The sequence below is a fragment of the Silene latifolia genome, chromosome 11 (assembly GCF_048544455.1).
Source record: "Silene latifolia isolate original U9 population chromosome 11, ASM4854445v1, whole genome shotgun sequence".
NCBI classification, from domain to species: Eukaryota; Viridiplantae; Streptophyta; class Magnoliopsida; order Caryophyllales; family Caryophyllaceae; genus Silene; species Silene latifolia.
Window position 1 is genome coordinate 7,755,335 of NC_133536.1, and position 23,403 is coordinate 7,778,737.

General features: G+C 35.0%; 2 protein-coding genes and 1 long non-coding RNA gene across 3 annotated transcripts; 1 reads left to right on the plus strand and 2 right to left on the minus strand.

Annotated features, from left to right (window-relative positions):
- Positions 1–619: 619 nt before the first annotated feature.
- Positions 620–2,216, minus strand: LOC141612674 (uncharacterized). The gene is made up of 3 exons (XR_012529136.1): positions 1,956–2,216; positions 1,055–1,104; positions 620–922 (listed from the first exon to the last, which is right to left on the minus strand). It is a non-coding gene; the product is annotated as an uncharacterized LOC141612674 (long non-coding RNA).
- A 2,031-nt stretch (positions 2,217–4,247) lies between these two features.
- On the minus strand, positions 4,248–11,146 carry LOC141610885 (DNA-repair protein XRCC1). The gene is made up of 8 exons (XM_074429184.1): positions 10,924–11,146; positions 9,058–9,389; positions 8,783–8,971; positions 8,379–8,490; positions 7,318–7,403; positions 7,007–7,126; positions 5,025–5,111; positions 4,248–4,800 (listed from the first exon to the last, which is right to left on the minus strand). The coding sequence occupies exons 2-8, from the start codon at positions 9,307–9,309 to the stop codon at positions 4,471–4,473; spliced, it is 1,176 nt and encodes a 391-aa protein (XP_074285285.1). The 5' UTR covers positions 9,310–9,389; positions 10,924–11,146; the 3' UTR covers positions 4,248–4,470.
- Positions 11,147–17,234: 6,088 nt separating this feature from the next.
- Positions 17,235–23,070, plus strand: LOC141610886 (centromere protein C). Its single transcript, XM_074429185.1, has 11 exons — positions 17,235–17,560; positions 18,001–18,227; positions 18,348–18,436; positions 18,535–18,637; positions 18,753–18,925; positions 19,051–19,919; positions 20,012–20,087; positions 20,449–20,510; positions 21,338–21,641; positions 21,756–21,863; positions 22,676–23,070. The coding sequence occupies exons 1-11, from the start codon at positions 17,426–17,428 to the stop codon at positions 22,801–22,803; spliced, it is 2,274 nt and encodes a 757-aa protein (XP_074285286.1). The 5' UTR covers positions 17,235–17,425; the 3' UTR covers positions 22,804–23,070.
- Positions 23,071–23,403: the final 333 nt, after the last annotated feature.

Genomic DNA, 23,403 nt, shown 5'->3' on the forward strand with positions numbered 1-23,403 from the left:
TAAGACCATATTTAATAACTACTTGATTTGGAAGCTAAACAACGAAAAAATGACATAAAATTATTCAAATAACGAAAAAATGACATAAAAAATGGTAGATTTGTCGGTGTCCTGAATTTCAGTTTATGACAGATCAATTTATGACCTGAATTTGCTGTTAGTTACACGGGTTTAAGATCATATTTAATGACCAGATCCGACTTGGCAAGGAGAACACTAATTAAGAGTACCACGGATTGATTTATGACTTGAGTTTGCACGAGTTGCATGGTTTTAAGACCAGATTTAATGACCAGTTCACATATGACAAGGAGACCACGAATTACAAGCAGTTTATATTTTTTCCACGAGTTCAGAAACTGACAGCAGTCAACGTTACTTACTAATTTTGTTGATAAAATAAATAATGCAGTTAACATGATTTTTAAGATTAAAACTGACCACTACTAACAAAACTGACAGCAGTTAACAACATAAATATAAAACAGTATGCCTATTTAAGTTTTGACTGAAAATGTTGAGTGGACAAGACGATTGCGATTACAAAACAGGCTATATAAATTGTAGCATCACAACAAACTAAACATAATTTATAGATGCTAAAACTTCAACTACAAAATTTTTATTTATCCAATTTTAATGTTCATTTTATATTCATGTTACTCACTGCCTAAAACAGAAATCATCACCAAACAAAATTAAGATAGAACAAGGTTTAATAGGATGGAAAACAATGCAAGTCCGAGTTCAAACCACAAATGTAGAAGGCAGACAAGAAGAAGCAGAAGTACAAGCAAGTTATTCTAGATTGTTGTTTAACATTGTCAATATTAATGAAAGAGGAGATAAGGTACTCATCTGTATTGAGAAGAAATACCAGCTTTGAAGAATGGATCCAATTCATTTGGTTTATATAAAAAACCTGCACAACAACAATGTTTATTGTTAGAAAATACCAGCTTTGAAGAATTAATGAAATACTCTCGCAAAATGATTATTTTTCTCAAAAAATTAATAAAATACTTGAATTAATAAGAACAATTTGGAAACTCACATGTTTAGAGATGAATACATATCCAATATTCCATAAAATGAGTGCTTTTCCTGTGTAGTGAAATTTGATTAAAACCATTATTAACATATCGTAAACTTTATTCTTATATCCAAATCAGAAACTTTGACCTTATTAACAAATCAGAAACTTTGACCTTACCAATTTGTACTCTATTGATCTTATATTCAGTAGATCTATTAGTAGAAGATCAAATGAATATGAAAACCAAATGGGATCAAATGAATACATATGCAGTACTCCAAAAAAATGAGTACTTTTTCTGTGTAATCAAATGGGGTGAACACCCTTATTAACAAACAGAAACTTCGAGGTCTTTAAAACGCAAAAAATGAAAAAAAAATCGCCTCATATACCCGTATTTTTCTGAAATTCACTAGATCTAAGGGTATTTTTTAAAATCAATTGCATTTTTAAAATAAACTTTCACAAAATATAGCATTTTTTAAAATCAATTGTTGTCTTATCCACCAGATTAAAATGACAACAAATGAATAACTTATCAAAATTTCTGCACAACATAAAAAATTTAGTGTGATGTGTCGATATGAACTGATGAAAATCTCAGAAAAATGACTATTTTTTCGTTGTATGCGATTTTAAATCCACTAGATCTATAAGTATAAGATCAAATGAATATAAAACCCCATGTTGTATTGTATAAAAATAAAAATAAAAATATTAAAATCTCATAAAAATTAATGAAATAGAAGAATAAATACCGCATAAATAAGAAAACTCAATTAATTCGAGAAGAATACATATGCAATCCGACGAAAAATCAGTACTTTTTTAATGTAATCAAATTAAATAATCACAATTAAACAGATCTCAACATCTTTGACATAATTAAAACACAATTAAAGAAAAAAAAAAGACTCACCGAATCTATGCATGTTACTTTCTACTACTCAACATTGTTATTATCAAAAATACCAAAATATTGACGATGATCCGAATGAAATAGTAAGGTTTGGTTATGTTTGATGAGTAACTAAACCAGAAGATGGTGAGGATGATTGATATTGGTGAGGATGAGAGTAGAGGTAAGTGAGAGCGACGGTAAGGTTGAGTTTAGAGTGAGAGTTTATAAGTGAGGGTAGAGAATATAAGAGCGGCGGTGAGGGTGAGTTTAGAGTGAGAGTGATGAGTGGGTGAGAAATGTAATAGATTTAGGGTTTAGGATTAGGTTTATATATATGGTAGGTTTATTCAGTGTTGTTTGGGCCGGTTAATTGGACTATTTATTTGTCTTTTAAATTTTTGCATTATTGATGGACCATTCTAGCCTTTTAAAGTTTTGCATTACTTAATGGATCATTCAATTGGGCCGAATAAGAGGACGATTATTTCAGTAATTGATTAACCCGTTTCTTTTTATTTTGGGATTCATCTTATCTTTTTAGTGAGTCATTTATTTCGGCCTATTGGGTTTCTAATTTATTTGCGTCCAAACATGTAGCTAATAACAATCGGTCCGAACCTGTATCTAATTCAACGACGCAAGATTCGAGAAATAGAAATCATGTTCCATTGTCCGATATTACCAATGGTAATTTTCTTATTTACCATAATCGTATATTACCTTTTTGTATTTACTGGCTCAATATGAGATAATATGATTTTAATTACATTTGTATATTTCCCGGTACAGTTTGACAGAAGATAATTCCCTGTTGCGGTGTGTTTTGCAATGACAATAAATAAGAGCCAAGGACAGTCACTAGCACATGTTGGGCTTTATCTTCCAAGGTTGGTGTTTACGCATGGTCATCTCTATGTCGCTATTTCAAGAGTGACAAGCAAAAAGGGATTGAAGGTTCTGATTTGCGATAATGATAAACGCATGTCCAATAGAACAAATAGCGTAGTGTATAAAGAAGTTTTTGAGAAGTTATAGTTCAATTAACTTATGATTGTACCCCATAACACCTTTTTGTTGTACTTATTCCTTTCCAATTTGTTTACTTTTGTTAACTTTTAAAATTTCGAGAACTTATTTCTGCATTTCCAGAATTCCTAAATTAATATTACCGTGAAAGAGCATCTCTCCTATTAACAACTCTACTTCTCAACTTTAAACGGCAATCCCGTGCAATTTGCACGGGTATAAAACTAGTAATGTTTTAAAAGCAATCCCGCGCAAAATTGCGTGGGTTAAAAACTAGTGTTTTATGAATGGACAACAGTTGTGTAAGACTGTTTTTCTGTTGTCTCGATACCTCTTCTGTTAATGGTCCTAAACTTTCAACCACAAGATCAATTGACGGTTGTTTCATACTCATTCTCTACTTAGGGGTCGGTATTTTTGGGTGCCAATGTTTCCGACTAATGGCATTTAAGTACAATATTGGTACCCATTTTGTTGCTTGTTTACACCACAACTTCCACATTAGGTTAAGCAAACAGGAAATTATTTGGTTGTCCATACACTATGAGCTACTTGTGGGTAATCTCCCGGACAAGTAACCAATATATAGTGACTACTACTCTACCAACTCTGTTGTTGTCCACATCTTTTTAAAAACGTTAGTATTAGATGTAAAATTGTCGGAATTTTAAAATCGGGTTGATTTACACAAAGTCCCAAACATTTAGGGGTAAATTGCGCATATGAAAATGTTTTGAGGGGTAATTGGGCATAGGAAAATGTTTGATGGGTAAATTGCGCATATGAAAATGTTAAGAGAATTCTCGCATATGAAAATGTTTTGGGTAAATTTCGCATAAGAAAATGTTTGTGCATTTTCCAAGCCAATAATTAAGTACCTTATATTTCTTTGTTCGTTATTTTTTATTTTTTTTATTTTTTTGGTACGAATGAGGGGCAAAGCCCCGAAATTAATTGTTATTAGCTATTACACGGGAAATAGCTACCCCAAAGGTATCTTCCCGAAGGATAGGACGCAACTCATTTAAAGGGATGTCTAAATGTGTGGGAATCGTACAAGAATGAACTCCGTAATTTGCTAATAAATCGGCTGCTCTGTTGGCTTCTCGATAAGTGTGTACCAGCTATTAGCAATTGGAAATTTAGTACAATGCTATTAGCAAATGCCAAAGCATGAAATCTTATCTACTCTCTCTGTTCCAGTCAATACTATTTATTGGAACACTAGTAACCAAAATTTCCAGCATGCAACTATATATTTCTGCTCAGAACATTTTTCCACATGCTAAATTACATGCCGAAAAGAAAACTTTCCAAGCTTCTTTAACATGTTCAGTAACTTCGGTTTCATATACAGTGATTGCTTCAAGAATCATAACCGAAATAACCAGATGAAATACAACACTAAGAACAATGTCACGATGCACAGACTGACTGTGAAGTTCTCTAACATTATCGGAACAACAAGACATCTAACCAACTACTCCGTTATGTGCACAAAATTCCTTCAGAACTTGGGTACACTAGATGCTACACTGTTGTAAGCATCGTTTATTTCATCTTCTGTCATTTCGACTGTTTCATCACTGTCATAATCCCGTGACTCGCTAACTGTGTTCAGTTTATCTTTCCCTTTGTCAAGTCTGCTGGGCTTGGGCTCCTCGCTAATTGAACCATCAGAAAGGTCCCTGTATTTCTCCTCGTATATCTTCTTACAGGTTAATGCTTGTTTGTGAAGATCCTCGTTGGAAGTCGAAGTTCCAATTGCTTGAACTTTGATTATTTCATCCACCACTTGAGGGACCATATTCCATTGTTCAGTCAATAGCTGTAAATCCTGGTACAATAATGTATAGTTGTATTACAGATTTACAGAGAAAAGATGACTCACTAAACTCTATGCACTTCTTATATTTTGAAGCAGCAGCGGATCAATGCGATTACCGACAATTTTCGTTATAGGATGCATCAGAACATTCTATTCCGCTAACAAGAGCATCCGATGCTAGTACATGGTTTGATGTTCTTACTTAACCTCCGTACATATGATAAGAAGTACACCTTATCTTGGTCGAGCAAATCAACAGCATCCTGCAAACACGTTAAGATTCCTTCAGCAGCTACATTCCTTATCTCACAAGGCTCAGGCTGTAAAAAGCAAACACAGTTTTTTAGTTATTCAGAGAAGAATGCTTTTCAGTAAAGACAGCATTTCATTATGAGCTCTTTTCAGACAAGAAAATTTTTCCTGTCATACATCGGAAGGACACGACCAAAGTAAGTGATTCGAATTGAATCATTAGATTAAGGTAAGTTGCTGAGGAGCAGCCACGTAAACAAAATACAATCTGATGACTAGGGATGGCAGTCCCATCCTTACCCTGTGGATATCCATCCACCCGAAATTAAATGGGTGGGATATGGATGACGAAGTTTTTTCGAATTTAGGATAGGATATGGATATGGGTGAAATTAAGGTGGGATATGGATTATCATCTCTCACCCGCTTAACCACCCTGTGGATATCCGAAATTAATATTTATAATTAATTTTTTATTAAGTTAATAATTATTTAGGTCATTAATGATTTCCCTTCAAAAGTATATTTTTTTATCAGAAATTTTACTTAATTTTAATATCATATTGTTATTTAGGAAAAATAAAACTTGTATTTATGTGGATATTGTTATTTTCACTAATTAAAGTAACTTACTTTTGTTAGTTTAATCAATAATATAATGCGTTGGTGGTTTCTTTGTAGTTGGCGTGGAGTATTTGTATGGTCACTTGCTTTGCAAAGACACTTGTTGTTGGATATATACTAGGTTGCTATTTGCTAACGCATATTGTTATTTGAATTATGTATGCCTTTTAGTTTTATCGCCACAATTTTTTACGATATATTATCTTTAAATTTTATACGCTGTGAAAATATCCAACGGGTACCCGCTCCACCCGCTTCACCCGGTGGACATGGATATGGATGGATGAAAAAATATTAAATGGATGAGGGTGGGATATGGATGACCATAAATTAAATGGATATGGATATGGATATGGCTCCACCCCATCCATATCCCACCCATTGCCATCCCTACTGATGACTAGGTTAAAAAAGTGTGAAATCAGGAAATGACAATTAACGGAGTATTTTGCAGCAAATAATCATTCCCATGAATTTTCACAAACACTTATAGCTTCATTAATAATACTCCCTCCGTCCCGGTCATTTGTTGTCCTTTGGTTTTGGCACAAAGACCAAGGAAAGGGGAAAGGGCCAATTACTAAATGACAAGTGGAATAAATTGAGTGTTCTTAAAATAGAAAGGACAACAAATGACTGAGACATCCCAAAATGGAAAAGGACAACAAAGGACCGGGACAGAGGGAGTACCTCTTAGGCAATTAAAGGGTGTACAACATGGAAACAGGGAAATGGGAAGGCAGGGAACCAATGGGAAAGATAAGGCAACCACAGTACCAAACAACTCATAGATTAATTAGTGCCCAATTTCTCTCCATTTCCTAAAAAGAAATGGAGAGACAAGTTCCTATTAATGGTCCGGATCGCATCTTGGCAACATCTAACGGTTCTCAATTTACGCATAAAAGTAAAGGAAAAATGGGAGTGTAAGGGATAATTATTATTAAAATAGATTGTGAGAGGAAATGGAGAGGATCCAAATCCCGAAAATTTTCTTCCCGGGGTCCTTTTAGAAGCTATTTTTACATAAAAATATAAATTTACCTAAAAATTGGACAGAATACACACACAAAATCACATTTCCGGTATCCGGCGAACCCGGAACCTTGTATGTGCATCCGCCAGTATACATACAAGGTTATGAAAATTGCTTCAAGAATCACATAGAATGATTGCTAGTTTGCTACGGAGTACTTCACAATAAAAGGAAAGACAGACAGTTTGGTGAGCCATTTTGCTTTATTCCATCATGATCCAAAAGAAGGATAGCGAGTCCCATCAGTACTCTAATTTAAAGAAATTTAAGCTGTAGAATTTTATTTCTTATGAAAAACTATACCTTCTCTTCCTGACTCTCAAGCCATGCAAGGGTTTTGTTCAAATCATCCATTGCCCATTTTTTCACTTTTGAAGGTGAGAATTTCTCTTTGAGGCCCTTCGCTTTCTCAATACTCATTTCCTGCAGACGTATATCCATTTCACGTATCAGTGGAAATGCAAGAGTCCTACTCACAGGAACTCCAACTTATATGCCATGTAAAATAGGCATTTACATGACGGTCATTTCACAAGTTATGAGGAAACTGTTAAGTCTCACAAAGAATTGTTCGATTAAAGCGATTGACTAAAAATTGACAGAGAATGACTAACCTTTGCTGAACTAGGAGCATTAGATTGCCGTCCAGAACGTTTAACTTCATGCTTGTGAGAAATATTTGGTTGGGGTGTTTCACAAGCTGCAAGCATTCGTAGAGTAAGCATTGTAGCCAAGGAATGAGGGGCAGGACATTACCACCATGTAATTCATGCGAGTTCACAAATATATATATAGATGAGGGGTTTGCGCAACAAATCATAGAAATGCCAGCACAAAAATATCAACACGCCATTTTGGAAAACTAATGCGGAGTATAATCAACATTCAATAAGGAAGAATAGTAGTAGTATTGTACAGAACAATAGAGCCAATGTACAATCCCAACCCTTGAAACTTGAAAGTATGAATACAAAACAAAACACCTGCATATTGCGTATTGGCAACAAGAAAGTATAGGCAGGTATTTCTCTATGACAAACAATCCCATACATGAAAATAACCATAGACTTTTGTAAGCAACATAACTATATCACAAAAAAATTCCATAGAATGATGAAAATAGTTATAGAGCTGCCATAACATTGGAATTAACATTTCAGATTTGGAAATTAGTAAGCTTGAAGTATGAAAGGTGTAAGCAGAAGATTTATGAATCCCATTGAGTTACTTGCTTCTTAATTCCAGTTTCAAATGGGTTAACAAATAAATGGATAGTTTTTTTTTATTAAACAGGCTGATCTAGTATTATATTACAATGAGAGCATCTCTGACTAAGTGTATTTTGTGCAAATTCAACAAAATTCAGTAAGTCAATATACAGGGCCTTTTTCTAACATCCATAATAAACCATTTTATACAAACTAACTAACTAGCTAACGCAAAGACACCCAATATATACATCCACTAACTCAGAAGTCAAATTCCTCAATGAAGATACCTCAACAAGAAAGCAGGGGAAGAGAAGTGGATATATCAGCATAGCAGAAAAACGGTGGCATGTGAACTATGATGATATAAACCAAGTTTGCAACTACACTCTTCGATACTGAGCTATCCATGCCTAAAAAAAAGCACGTGGACAGAGGAGAACTTGAAGAGATAGTGAATGATGTACCTTGGTTTTCTTCAAGAGACACGGAGCTTTTCCTCCAAGGTTTTCCAATGTGCATGAGATAAGTTTCAATATCAACAAGCTTCTTCTGGGTGTAACACTCTTTTATCCAGTCCTAAAAGAAGTACACTGAAAATGTAAGATTAATTTGGGGCTTGATCAATGTGTACATGGCTAACAAGGTAAACTATTAAAGCAACTGTGAGAGTGAAAGAGTTGCAGTTGTTAGACCAATGATTTGGCAAAGCCTGGGCGAAAAATTGCAACAAGAAATAATCTGAATACAGTTTAGGTCATTAAATCATACTCGTAACAAACAATGGACACTGTAACTCAACAGATGCAGCAAGTTGAAACTCAATGGAGAAAACTGTTACTCCTACATAGTACATACAAAAGGGACACACCTTTGAAACAATTGTGCCACCATCTGCTTCAACTTGCCGAAACTTTGGGGTATTTGGAAACGCGCAAACCAAAAGAGTGCAGTCTGGATTCCAGTCTTGTTTATATTCTGCTCCCATTTCTAGGGCTTGGGACCTCAAGTTACCACGCTCAGGGTTTACAAAACCTGACAGAGCGAAAACTACTCCATCCTGATCAAGTTAGCACTGAAATATTATTTTCTATTACTGAATAAGTGAATAGTATATAGAATTTAAGAGCTGAAAGCACGGATTACCAATAACTTTGAAAAATTAAAACTACTGGGGCCAGCTGAAGAGGCTTTCTTCTTGCCTCCAGATCCCTCGCCAATATCCTTCACTTCTTTACCTTGCTCTCTCATTTTTTTATGCACATTCTCCACATGGCTATCATCACCCGTACTTGGTTCATTGCCATCTTTATCATCTCTTGCACTCATCCAAGAAGGTAAAGCACGCTTTGGAGCCTTACCAGCCCTATCATTAGCACTTCCTTTTGAGGCTGACATATTAAACACTTTTCCCCACTGTATGTAGACTTTCTTGCCGGAATCCCTTCTCAAGTGTCGCTAATCAACCAACATGGGCACTAACAAAACCGCAAACCATCACAATAGAGCTACATGCAATGTGAAACAAATTCTTGATCTCATATATAAGAAGCATTTTACACCATCCTTAGTGGGTGAGAGGCGCATTATTTTTCTTGCACAAATTTGGATTGACAATATAATTAATTGTGCAACAATAACTTCTTTATCCATTGTAAGGAGTGCTACCATGTATGATAGGGATAGTTCATAGTGGGATAAAAGGAAGGACAACATGGCAATCAGAAGAAACAAATATGGAATTTGATTAGTATTGCACATCGGTGACTACACCCTAAAAATAAGGCGCACCACCGCGCACCTAAGGCAACATGAGACTTTTTGTGTTTTCAGCTATCAGTTCTTTTCAAAAACAAAAAATGCCCGTTCCAAGATCAGCCTACATGTCAGCTGCGACATATAACAGTCTTGTTTCAACTTACACTGTCACTCAACAAGTACTCAACAGATTCACATAATGTGAATAAAATGTAGGCCTTCGCTAAATCGCCATTCACTAGAGGTATTTATACAAGAGTCTAATCTTTCTAATCAACATCTCTAGCTTGCCTACCTTTACAAAATCCTTACATCAACAAAAGAATAACCTAAATGGGCGAATTTCAACACAGATAAAACCATACAAAACCATTTTAGACACGGGTTTTTGTCTTCAATATTACGACATTAAACCAAAGGCTTAAGCTAATGATTGACCTCCTCCAATTAATTGTTTAATATACTACTCCCTTCGTCTCAATCAGCTATTTACCTTTAACTAAAAATACTCATCGGCATCCCACAGCGGAGGTGAGGTGTCTGGTAAACGGCGGATTGTTAAATTTTCAGCATATTCAAGGCTTTTAGCAATTAGCATGTTTGACTTACCAATCTACTAATTTGAGTGTTTGGTAAACGGCATATTGAAACACTAGATTGAAGCTCAATCTACTATTTTCCAATATGCTGCTCCCCCGCATATTCACATTAGTAGATTGTGAAAAATGAATCCGCCAACCATTTACACATAAATACAACAATCTATTAACCTAAACCCGCTAACTACCAAACACTTCTATTAAATCTGCTAATTGAAATATACTAGTCAAACCTGTCAATCAAATCTGTCATTTATAATCTGCTTCCGCTAATATTAATGTGCTGAGTAGAATAAAAGAGGTAAATAAATGACTGAGACGAGTGAATAATATTTAGTAACCCAACATTGAATTAATCAATTAGGTCCAAAATTCATTAACATCCCACAAAACCCAGTATTTGCAGCAAGAAATACATGCAAAAAAAGTCAAAAATCGTAGATTATAAAAACGTATTCCTATATTACACTACTACAACAACATACGTAATCAAGTAATAATCTATGAATGCTAAAATCACATCATTTGATCAAAAGTTATACAGTATTATCACATTTTCACGAAATTAAATGCATCGATCAACAACATATAAGGTGAATTTAGCAAAGTGGGAAGAAAACCCATTGAAAGAGCAGAAAATCGAGTAAGTTTGTACCTAATTATTTGACGGAGTTAGATGATGCCGTTTCTTTGCTCACGTCGGAGTTAAAACGTGGAAATTTGGTCTAACTTTTGCCGTTTTGGTGGGTGTGTCTATTGTATTCGAGTTTGATTCTAGTCGTTAGAGTTTGCCAGCCGGACGGGTCCGGTCCGGTCAGCCCGTCACTCGACTAGTAAAAACGATTAGATGTGTGTACATTATTCTTTGGATCTGAATTATGATGGAACAAGTCAATAAACCAAATGGGCTACTAAGTTACCGTGTTTCTTCCTATTGTGTGTATTAGGCTCGGCTCATTTGGACTTTCAGCTCATTTCAATTCAGCTTCATTAAGGTTATTTCCGTTCAGTTCAGCTCCATTAAGTTAAGTTCTGCCCTCGGTCATTCAATATAATTTGCGACGCAATTTTCATATTAGGTCATTTTGAAATAGAGTCTTTGTGTTACTAACACAAGGGTAAGACTACATACATCTGATAGACTGATACCCCCCCTCCACAATTCGCGGGAGCCGTTAAGAAAGTTGTTGATGTCTTTAGCAAATCCTTAGCAAAAAAAACCCTTAAAAATAAGAAAAAAAATTGGGTTTTTAATGTCCTTGGTTTCTTACCCATCTATTTCTTCATCTCTTTCTTTATAGAATTTCATTAGTTCTTGATTTTTGTACCTTCTTTAATATTTAACTTTATTCATTCTCCATTTTAACATAGGAGAGTTATATTTAGCCATAAATCGTAAGTATGCAGGTTTAAATTAAGAATTATAAGAGAAACTTTTTTTAGTCTTAATTTCGTTTATTGGCTATAACAGAGCAATGTTAGCCATTGTGTTGAGAGAGTTTGATTTGATGTTTGATTTTTCTTTCTTAAAGATTTTCTCCTAAGTCTAGATCTGTTTCTTGGAAGAGTAGGTCTCCTGAGAGACGGTCTCTTAATAAGCTTTATTGAGAGACCATTGTACAATTTTAAGAAAAGGTGGTACTAAAGGTAATAAAATAGGTACAAATCATGATTAATGATTAAATGAGTACATTTATTATGTAAATAGGTTACGAAATTACTATGTCACGGTCAACAATAAAAGAGGTACGAAATACAAATAAAAGGGTACGAAATATTGGTCTCTCAATAACTTAGTGAGAGACCGTCTCTCCCAAGTTTTAGTGTTCTTGGAATATTAGAGGTGTAAATTATCTTGTTTTTATATGAGAGATTTCTAGTGCAAGTGTAGCAGTGTACATATCATTCTTACATTTCTATTAAGTTTGAATCCGACTTTTGTTTCCTTCCGTCTTTGTATGTGTTATTCTTTTTCTTCTTCTTTTTTGGGTTGTTTTGTTTTAGACTTTTTTTAGAGTCTTTTCTTTGCCCTTGGTTATCAATATTTATTTTGGTAATTTGAAAGTTCTTCGACTTTCTTTTCTTTTACTTATTCCATCCGCGAGAATGTTATAGGTTAATTTCGATTAACCTAGTTTTCTTTCCTTATAAAAAAAAGGTCCGTTAAGAGACCTAATACTCGTTCAATGGCCGACCCATTGTTATCCATTTCAGAATGGTCCAGCTCGTCCGCCTCCGCTCCCCACACCTCATACCATAATATGCACATGATTATCTTACATAGTTACATGGACTCCAAAGCCTTAAAAATACATTAGCATTTTAATGACAATAGTTCAAACTCAAGTTAAACCTCATAATATGCGCAAAATGAATAATGGTCACACCTTGGATAAACCGACTCAAGTAGTTGAAACAAAAAGACAACCACAAAACTTAATCTTAAAAGTAGATTAATTGAGTTAGGTATAAGACTATGCTTATCAGCTTATGAAACCACATTGTACCATTGAAAAACATTTACAAATTTATTTCTCGACTTTAAATGGGTGCTAAATAGATTGGTAACATTTATGTGCATATTATGTAAGTATTATGTGCATATTATGTAAGTTTACACAATTAGAGACCTGATAGATTGAAACAGGTAAAATATATTGGGAGTCTGTGTAGGAATAATGTTATAACTAGTTTAGACCCCGTAAATTATATGCACCGTACTTAAAGTTTAATATTTTTATAAAACTACTTAAGTAATATTGGTACCTTATAATTGTTTACATTTCTCATCATTGTATTTGCTTTGTTAAATAAAAGCTATAATCGAAAATTAGTTAAAAGAATTGATTAATGAGTTGAAATATATTTTAATTAAAATATTTTGATAGCATAGAGTTAATGAGTTTCAATTTTTTCAATATTTTTTGTCACGAAAGTAATAACAACGCTTTCTAGTTTTGGTTTTATATAGAATATGGGTAAACTCTTCATCTAATAATAGGATTAATAATAGATTTAGCAATTTATAATTTTATATCAATATTATTTTATTTTAATTAAAATATTATAATTTAGAGTTTAGTGAAAATAATATAATTTGATGAAAAGATTAATTTTAATGAAAATATAATAGATGAATTAAATTGTAATTGTTAGTTTCCTTATTTAGTGAATGAACATAATTATCATTAGTTTCCTTTTTTGACAATATGTCTTTTGGCGGGAAAATGATAGAAATCATCTATTCATTTAGTAAATAGGGGATGGAAAAAGGTACTTATAAGAAAAAAAGATGATTATAGAAAAACAAAAGTCCACAAAACAAATAAAATAACGTCAACATGGAAGGAAATATTGGCTGTGCAACAACTGAATTAACAACGATCAAACGTGCTCGTTCGAGTAACGTGTGATGTGACAAGGTTCATATGTGTATAGGAGATTAACTTTGATTAGGTTGCAACATCCTATCGAATTTTGGCGATGTTGTCGGGGAGCACGGTTTTGTTTGCTATTAGTTGTTGAATTCTATCTGGTTTTATTTTTGTCTCGGGAAACACTTGTTCCTCGGGATCTTTTCACGGGTTCCTTGTAGTTTTAGTGCCTATTTTGTAGGTAATAAAGTTTGGCCTTTCATAATGAATTACGAATTCGCCCCACAACTCAAAGATGAGTCTTTTCATGACTATCTCGCCCGATTCTACTATTTTTGCGATGGTCTCATCTCCCTTGGGCATGTTCTTGATGGGGATTACTTGGGTCATTTCGTGCTTGGTAGCATGGATTTTGAGACCCTTGAATTGGCTCTAAACTTGAGTAATGGGAGTGTCTACTACAAGATTGGGCCGGAACTTTGGAATTTTTTAGATTTCATGGCTTCCGAAAATCGGGAGTTAGCACGCCAATTCAATGTGTGGCGTATGCAAGAGGAGCTCAAACTAGTGTCTAAGCTCGTTTGGAACAACTTTCTCAAAAGGAAGCGAGCCAATGTGAGCCTATTACCTCTTCTTATGCTCTCCCAACCTCCCAATGTGAGTATTTTTCTCCTAACAATTTTGAATTATTGGATGACGATGACGATAGTTCGACTTTCTTGGTTGAAATCTCCCCTATTGTCGTTCCAATTAACCATTTCGTGGAGGAGGTAGTTAACACACGTGCCATGGATGTGGTTGAGCCCGATTATCATGAAAAGGATAAGGTTTTGGCCGAGTCATTTGACACCTTTAAAAATCCTTTCATTGAGAATGTGGTTGACCCTTTTGATGTTGAGTGGGATGGACCCCTCATTTTTGATGAGTCCTACTACTTAGAGTTTTTATACCACCAATTTGAGACCGTTCATGATTATAATATTTGCACTAACGGTTTATTTTATGGTCTTAAGCATGATACTCCATCTCCTGCTAATGAGTGGAGTACGGTGGTTCTATATGAAATCTCTCATGGGCATTTTGATAAGATTAATCTTTTCTTGCCTTTGATCTTTCATACTTATATATTATCAATTGCTTACATATGCTTGTGTATTGCTCATGCACAGGATTATGATCAACTTCTAAGGGCGTTGACATGCTTTTTAAGGGACGATGGATATTCATTTAGGACAATTTGTTTCATTTATGCTTTTTAAGACAATTTATAGTTTTTGGACATTGCGATTTCCATTTGGTTTTGATGTAATAGTTAGGACAATAAGAAATTTAGCTTGCTTTCGTATGTAGTAGCTTGTCTTTTGCAGGTACTTTGCTACTTGGATTGGACTTTACCCCGTTTTCAAGCTAGCTTGAGGGAACTTCTACGCGCTTGTATGCTTTCTTTCCTTTATTTATTTCCGCATGTGTCATCCCATCTCTCTTGTTGGATGTCCTTCTTTGTTTTACACATTGAGGATAATGTGTTGTTTTAGCTTGGGGGAGAGATTTAGTGAGTCTAGTTATGAGAAATCTGCTAAACTAAAAATTTGAAAAAATTGAAAAATTGCATGAAAAGTGTTTGTTGTGTCCACCTTTTTGTCTTATGCATAATGTATTTCCTCTTTGCATTTTCCATATTGTAGCTTTTTAAAGCTAATGAGTCGCGCTTTTGACGGGTTTTGCATACATGGGGATGTCTTGACATAGTGGGTGGAAGATGAAATTTGAACCGAATATACTTGATCTTGAGTTTTGGCAAGCCACCAGATGGTAAGGTAGAGCCTTCTTGGACCGATTCATCCATTTTCGGTCTCCTTAGACCGATTCATCATCGAAAATAAAAAAGTTAAGGGGCACCCGTGAGGCCTTGACCGTGATAATATTTTTTTTCGCGAAAGTGGTAATTAGGCCCCTTAACTCTGATCAATTGTGAAATTAGGCCCCATAACTTTTATTTGGAGCAATCAAGCGGGGAAGTGGCAAATAAGCCCCAAACGTTTGCCACTATGTGCAAATTAGCCCCATAACATTTTTCTAGTGCGAATTAGCCCCATTAGTTATACCCGACGTGCAAATCAACCCAAGTAGAGATATCCGAGTAAAATTCTCGCCGGAAAATTGTGACTTGGCACCGGAAAAATGACTAGGATGGATTAAATTAAATAATAATTAAAAAAAAACATATTACCAGAATTTAGGTTTTCCATCTAGTTTTATTTCTTACGTCTGTTTATCTTCTTCCCATCTCCTTCATTACTATCTTCATTCTACAATAGTTCTCCTGTAGCAGCTATGGTTATCCCCATGCCAAAAGGTAATTTTTCCAATTGATGTATCGTTGCGAAATTTGTTTAATTTCCAAGCTTAGATCGTGTAAAATTTCGTTTAATTTAATCACAACAACTCCGTTTAATGTATCACAACAATATCAACCTCAACCATCACCATTGTTACAGAACTTCGTTTAATTTCCGAGCTCAAATCGTGTAAAAATGACGGTATATAGTTGTAGTGTGTATAAATTCAGTTTCCCCCCAATTTCATTTTTTTTCGAGTTTTTGTGAATCTTAGTAAATTTTTAATCACAAAGATGGTGATTTACAGGGATAAATGTCGATTACATCAAACAAAATTGAGGTGGAAAAAAATAGAGAAATGGCTAGAGATGTGAGAATTGAAGGAGCTCAAAAACAGTATAAGAGTGAAAGAGATAAGGGAGGACGTAACAGGTGTTTGAGTAGCAACATAATTAGATAGTGACAATTCATCAATATGTTTTTTCTAATTATTATTTAATTTAATCCATCCTAATCATTTTTCCGGTGCCATGTCACAATTTTCCGTCGAGAATTTTACTCGGATATCTCTACTTGGGTTGATTTGCACGTCGGGTATAACTAATGGGGCTAATTCGCACTAGAAAAATGTTATGGGGCTAATTTGCACGTAGTGGCAAACGTTTGGGGGTTATTTGCCACTTCCCCGAGCAATCAAGTCCCTTAAATTTCATCAAAAGTGAAATTCAACCCCATTTTTCAAATTTACACAAGAATTTTAATTAAAAACAATTTATATTGGTATTAAATAATTTATTAAATAACTAAAAATTACTAATTGCAACTTTACGAATTTTTACATAATTTATTAATCATTGAAGAACATTTTTACATACATATTTAGTAAATTATTTATAATTTATATAACATTCATACATATATAATAAATTGTCTATATATTATAAAATTTAAAATAAAATAATTCTCAATATTTAATATAAATATAAAAGTTCTAAAATTATAAAAAATATATTTTATATTTGATAAATTGTATTAAAAGTGATATTAATATAAGAATTTGGTGAAAATTATGAAAATGGGGTTGAATTTCACTTTTGGTGAAACTTAAGGGGTTTGATTGCTCCAAATAAAACTTATGGGGCCTAATTTCACAATTGAACAGAGTTAAGGGACCTAATTACCACTTTCACGGATTTTTTTTTAGGAAAAATAAAGGGAAAAAAACGGTTACTATTAACATACTAACACAGTAACACGTCTCTCCACACTAGTAGCCTAGTACACTCCCCCGCTCTCCCAAAAATTGAAACTCAAATTTCATTGAAATCTCCCAATTAACCGCCGAAAACTGAAACAATCGTACAATCTAGGGTTTCCTTCCACCGGAAAACTCTCTTTCTCCGGCGAAAAATCGCCGGAATTACGTCCCATAGCTACTAACACTATGTCAAATGCTGAAAGCGCCGTCGATAATGATCCACTCGCCGATTACTCATTTTATACCCTCGGTACAACTTCTCTATTTCGTTCAGTTCCAAACACTAATTTCGGATCTCCGCTCTCTCTCTTCAAACATCTGGTAAATTCCTTAATTATAACCATGTATTGTTGTTCATTTTAATTTTTGATTTTTTGGTACTTTTTTTAGGTAATTTGAGGTGAGGTATAAATGTATAATTCAAGTTTGCAAGTATTTTAGAGCTGTAATTATGTTAATTTGATTTGATTTTTCGTTGATAAAACGCTTGTATTAGGCCCCGTTCTTTTGGATTGAAACTGTATAGACTGAACTTAAGTTCGAAAGAATAGGGCCTTCGCAATGCTACCGAGTTTTTCCTGTGATATTGTATTAGGGCTGAATTTTCAAATATAGGAGTTTTGTTACGACTTACGAGTGATTGAAAAGTTAGTTGTTGGATTGATTTAGAGGTCCGTCATTGTGGTAGAGATAATATGAGTTAGTGATGTTTGATAATAAGCGGCTTGGCTTACCATTGACTTTGGCGGACTTGCTTGCAGTTTCTTAGGAATCCCGATTCGCTGTTGGATCAGGTAAAAACGATTCTAGAGAGTGTGGATCATGTAGAGAGTGATAAATCAATGGGTCCTGTTTCTGAAGATAATAGTAATGCGCCTGGTGAAGATAATAGTAAAGCGCCTGGTGTTGTAAATGATAAAAAACCGCGAGAGAGGAGACCTGGACTTGGTCTTACGCCAGCTAAGTTTAAAATGAAGCCAATGACTAGGTATGATCGTTGGTTGTAATTTGCGTCTCTCTACATTGTTCTAGGTATGATCGTCTATAGTATTGTTATCAACTTTGTTACGACTTACCATTTCGCTCTTTCTGTTTTCATGTATTACAGCCAACCTGATCCGTGCCCGGAACCTACTTTAGACATTACTAAAATTACGGACGCAGAGGAATTGTTTGCAGCCTTTGAAAGAATGGAGAGTAAGCTACAGCATTTTTAGGATTTTACTATCTAGTTTACATTTTTATAATAAAGGGAATTTATGGCTCATATGTTTTCTTTCTTGAGTTGTTTTCAGATGCAAAAAGGGAAATTCGAAGACTAAAAGGGCTACCACTTGAAGACATAGATCAAAACAGTGCATTTTTGGAACGAAGGCAGCGAAGGGCTAACCGTGTTGGGTTAGTTCATATCATGTTTTTTTCCAGTGATTAAGAGTGTGAGATGGCTATATCAGCATTTTATTTTTCATCGCATGATAAATATCCATTGACAAAACTAAATTTCTTTGCCTAGGAGAAAAGCCGTCTACAAGCATCGTACGTACTCGTTAACAGGAGTTCCTGACAATGACGAGTCTCTCAAGTCAACCCAAGAGGCGAATGATCACAACATTATACGCCCAACTCTAGAGGATACAATACCAGAAACTAATGCTGTGATTTTTTCTCCACAAACAAGAGTATCTGGTTAGTGATTGTTTTATCTAAAATTTATAAAATTAACGTGGAGCTTACTATATATTGTTCTATATCCGGTAGAAGTTTCAATGCTTCTTACCGTGCCCACATGTGATCTTTTATTATTTTTACAGACGACAAACCGGCAATGAGTAGCAAAGTTAGTGAGCTCGATGAGCTCCTTTCTTATGATTATGAAGGGCTTGATGAGGATGGAGTACAAAATTTCCTGGCAGAGAAACTTAATGTTAAACTCGTAGATATCAGTGAACCTTCTCTTCCTGACATGCCTGCTGTTCGTCGACGTGAATATGCAAGTTTCCTTAAACCCTTACCGGATGTGGAGGATTCTCTGTTACGTGTAACTGACAGCAGTAAAGCCGGTGGCAGCAAGCCTCTTAATTTCAGTACTCAGTATTGGAAGAGCAAGAGCTTGAATATTCAAGTATCTCCGCCTCTTAGTAAAAGTCCTTTGGCTTCCATATCGACACTAAATAAACGCATCTCGAGACTCACCCCATTGAAGGATCCATTTTCACCTGAAGACATTGTATCATCACCAGATGAATGTTATTTCCCACAGCCTCAGAACAAGAAGCAGGATGATCAAATTATCACAAGTTCTCCTGCGAAAGAAGTGATCAATGAATGTGTTACGTCTCCTTGCTCGCCAGTAAACAGTACAAACCCCAATATTGAATATGATGAACGGTTGGATGGGGTTGGTCATAGTGATCAGCTTATGACAAGTAAGGATTCACATGTGTTTGAGAAAGCTTCAGTATGTGGAGAAGAAGATATTGGTGTTTCTGGTGAAAAGCTACTTTTTGAAGAACGGATAGATGAGACAAGAGAAACTTCTCATAGTGGTATAGGGGAGAACTTGTTTGACTTAACATCTCCTACAGATGGAGAAGATAATCCTGCAGTTTTTGGTGAGGCTTCACTGGCTAGTGCAAGAAAGGATGTCGATATGACTACTGCGCCTATAGAGGAGGATCAGGTTTGCCCCACTCTTTAACTTATTGATGTTTTATATTAGGTTTTTATAATGAATCTGGCAGTCTGATTTTGAAGTATTTTAAAATCATGTAGATGGCTGCAAGCCCCAAGTCTGGCGGCAAAGAAGCTTTCAACGAAGTCTCTGCCGTGGAGGTCAATGTTAATGAAGGTAACTGGAAAGCTTTAGTTGCCCTATTGAATCATCAATAGGATTATCTATTCTATGACTAAAAACACTTATCTCATCCTCTTGTATCAATTAACATCCTGAAAATGTCTAGTATTCATGCATACTTAGATATTTCTGTTCAGGCAGTGTTGTCAGCTTCTTCTAGGTGGATATTATAATATTATATGTAGTGGGAACTTATTTGCTTGGTAGCACACACTAGCTTGTACGTGCGTCACTAGTATGACTGTTAGAACTCTTTACACATTTTTCCCATTCTCTGGTTTTGTCTTTCATGTTCTTGAGTCGCATTATGCACTCTTTCTTATTTTGTAGTTACACAAACAAAATCACATTGCAGGTGACGTTGAGATGGCCGAAGCTCTGAATACCCAGTACATTTCAATGATAAAGCCTAGCAAGGTATTTGCTTTCTCATGAGACTATCTTATGCTCATTTTGCTGTTGAAAATTCTCATAGCACATCAATTCTTTTCTTTGTCTGTTCTCATCACGATAGAATCCAATAGCTTTTAGTATGGCTGTATAATATTTTCTGTCAGTTTGCTCTTAAAGCTGTAGGCGTACTTGAGTCTTAATGTAATTGTCGTGGACAAAGCTCAGTTATTGTTTGTTTTGTTGTCGTTCTGTATGCGTTTTCTTTGAATGTTGCAATGTTTTTCTTTTATTGGCTAGTGTTCACGGGTTTTATTGGCAGGTACAACTGGTTTTACTCTCTCTATCCTTATTATTTTTTGTACTTAAAAGTGTTAAGTGATAACTCAAAACACACCATCAAATGCACCTGATCAATTGCTCTCTGATGCAATAGTTTTCTGAATAAGGCATCCTGATTCCTGAGGTACTCCTTGTTACAGAGTATTTATTTAAGGTCTGTTTGAATACCATGTAATTGCACAAGGCTCCTGTGTTCCTTTTCTTCTTTCCTTTTTCGTCAGTATGAGATGTTTTCACCCTTTATCTTGAGATATCTTTGTATAACTAGATTATTCTCTTCCGTTTTCGTGGATAATTTTTGTATGTTTGGCATGCTACATGAGTGATCTTGATTAATTCAGTACCTTACGAGCATCAAGGGCAGCACTTGTATGGTTTTGAAAATGTCTTTTAGACAGTTGGGCTGCTCTCTGCCCAGTGTTCGTGAAGTACTTTAGACAACAATAGTATATGATGAATATTCCTGTCACTTCTCATTTCAGTCTAATAATTTAAAAAATATTCTGCTACAGGAAACAGTTGGATCGCTCAACAGTAAACTTAAAGAGACAGAAAAATCAACTTCTGTATCCCAAGAAAATATTAATGTGGAAACAGTGAACAAAGCAAGGAAAGGGAAGGCAAAATCAAAGGCCACTGTTTTAAAGGATAAACACGAAGAGACAGAAAAAACAGCGCTAGAAACTATCATTGAGGAAACAGTGAACAAATCAAGGACAGGAAAGGCAAGATCGAACGCAACTGATTTAATGGAACCTAAAAACAAGAAGAAGAAAGTGGAAGGCAAGATTGATAGGCAGCTACTTATTTTAAATGGTGATTGCTTATTCCTTCAAATTTTCACGTCTCCTTTGGCCATTGCTTTCTAGTATGCTGTTACATGGTTACTGTACCACTTGTGTTTTTAATTAGTGCTTATATTCCATACAGAGGCTGGTACAAAGTGGGAAGAGGGAGTCAGGCGAAGTACCCGGATAAGGATGAGACCGTTGGAATTTTGGAGAGGCGAACGATTCCTATATGGACGTGTTCATGAAAGTAATTATCTTACCTCTCCCTTAATTTTGCAGAATTTTTTCTTGCTTTATAAAAGGTCATCTAGTAGCGGAACTGTGGAAATCTATGGAACTGGCAGACTGAAAAGAAGTTGATATTCATTCTCTTTTAATTGCGGGAGTTTTTTGAGACCCACAACACCATTTGAAACGTCCTTTCTTAAACTTTAAGATTTAGTTTAAAAACGAGGCATACCTAAGTTCAATGCTTAAGTGAGGCGCTAGTCAGAAGAAGTCGAGGTGCCTTGTAATTAAGGCCAAGCAATTCGCATTGCTATGCGAAATCCATTTTTCATTTATTTCTATTTCTTTTTTGGAAAATGACACACACATTAAAAGACACTGATATGCGCGTGAATTTGTCATAAATTCCTAATTTAATTCCACTTTTGGAAAAGCATTTAGTTCTTATTCACAACCCTAATTCCTTAAGGGTTGTATTTATCAGTACCCTTCTTTTATTCTACCTTCCCTTTAGACCTTTTCTTCCATATTCTTCTTCTTTAAAGTCCAAACAAAGACATTCTTTTTGAGGGAACCAAACAAAGATATTCTTGCATTTTACGGAGTATTTTACTAAGAAATACAATGATTGCAAATCATGCACCTTCTCTTGATGCCTAGCAGCTTAAATTAAATTTTCTGATATAGCTAGTATTTTACTAAGAAATACAGACTTTCCAAGATGTCAATATCGACCCCCTTATGCTTCTATATGCTGGTTAACGTTCAATGTTTGTTTAAAAATATACTATTACAGTTTTAGCTCAAAACTTATGTAAATTGGTTATGCAGGCGTGGTGTCAGTGATAGGAGTTAAATATGCCTCTCCAGCAAAGAACTCAGAAGAGCGATTTGTGAAGGTTAAGTCTTTCGTTCCTGATGAATACAAAAACCTAGTTGACCTAGCCTCATCTTATTGACGTGCTCTCTAGGCTGCCACGGAAAATCTTTTCAGTTTCTATGCCTTGGATCACGTCCTGCAAGACTAAACGGCAGCCAAGCCGATTTTCACAAGCCCGGCCAATGAGGTCATGGCTGAATCTGTAAATTTCTTTGCATCTCTACTTAAATGGTGATTGTGAAATCAAAAACTGGTTATCTCCGTTAAATCTGCTTCTATTTCCGAACTTCTTCCGCCTCAAACTTCATATTGTTATTTAAGAGTGGCTGGCACTTTTCATTGTTCAGGACAGTTGCTCTGCCATGATTTACCCTATCCCATATACTCAATAGTTACTGGCAATACTAACAGTTTCCATTTAATATTAATTTTGTGTTTAGAAGATGCCTTAGATATTGTTCACAAAATAAAATACTCGCTCCATCTCATTCATTTGTTTACCTATTATTAAAATAGCCTTCACAAAGAACAAAAAAAAGGTAAACTAATGAATGAAACGGAATTGTACTAGTCTTGGCCGACTTTTACATCAGACCCTTGTCTTTAATTTCTTCTAGAACCTCATCTTCTCATCTCTGTTTATAAAAAGTTGGAACCATTTAGTTTATGTTCCGTTGTT

Bases quoted from the DNA above. Each gene is read 5' to 3' on its own strand.
- LOC141610885 (XM_074429184.1), bottom strand. From the start codon at position 9,309: ATGTCAGCCTCAAAAGGAAGTGCTAATGATAGGGCTGGTAAGGCTCCA. The intron at 7,404-8,378 runs GTACATCATTCA...GAATGCTTGCAG, and splicing joins GTCTCTTGAAGAAAACCAAG to CTTGTGAAACACCCCAACCA. The intron at 4,801-5,024 runs GTGTACTTCTTA...TTATTGTACCAG, and splicing joins ATTTGCTCGACCAAGATAAG to GATTTACAGCTATTGACTGA.
- LOC141610886 (XM_074429185.1), top strand. From the start codon at position 17,426: ATGTCAAATGCTGAAAGCGCCGTCGATAATGATCCACTCGCCGATTAC. The intron at 18,437-18,534 runs GTAAGCTACAGC...AGTTGTTTTCAG, and splicing joins AGCCTTTGAAAGAATGGAGA to ATGCAAAAAGGGAAATTCGA. The intron at 18,926-19,050 runs GTTAGTGATTGT...TTATTTTTACAG, and splicing joins TCCACAAACAAGAGTATCTG to ACGACAAACCGGCAATGAGT.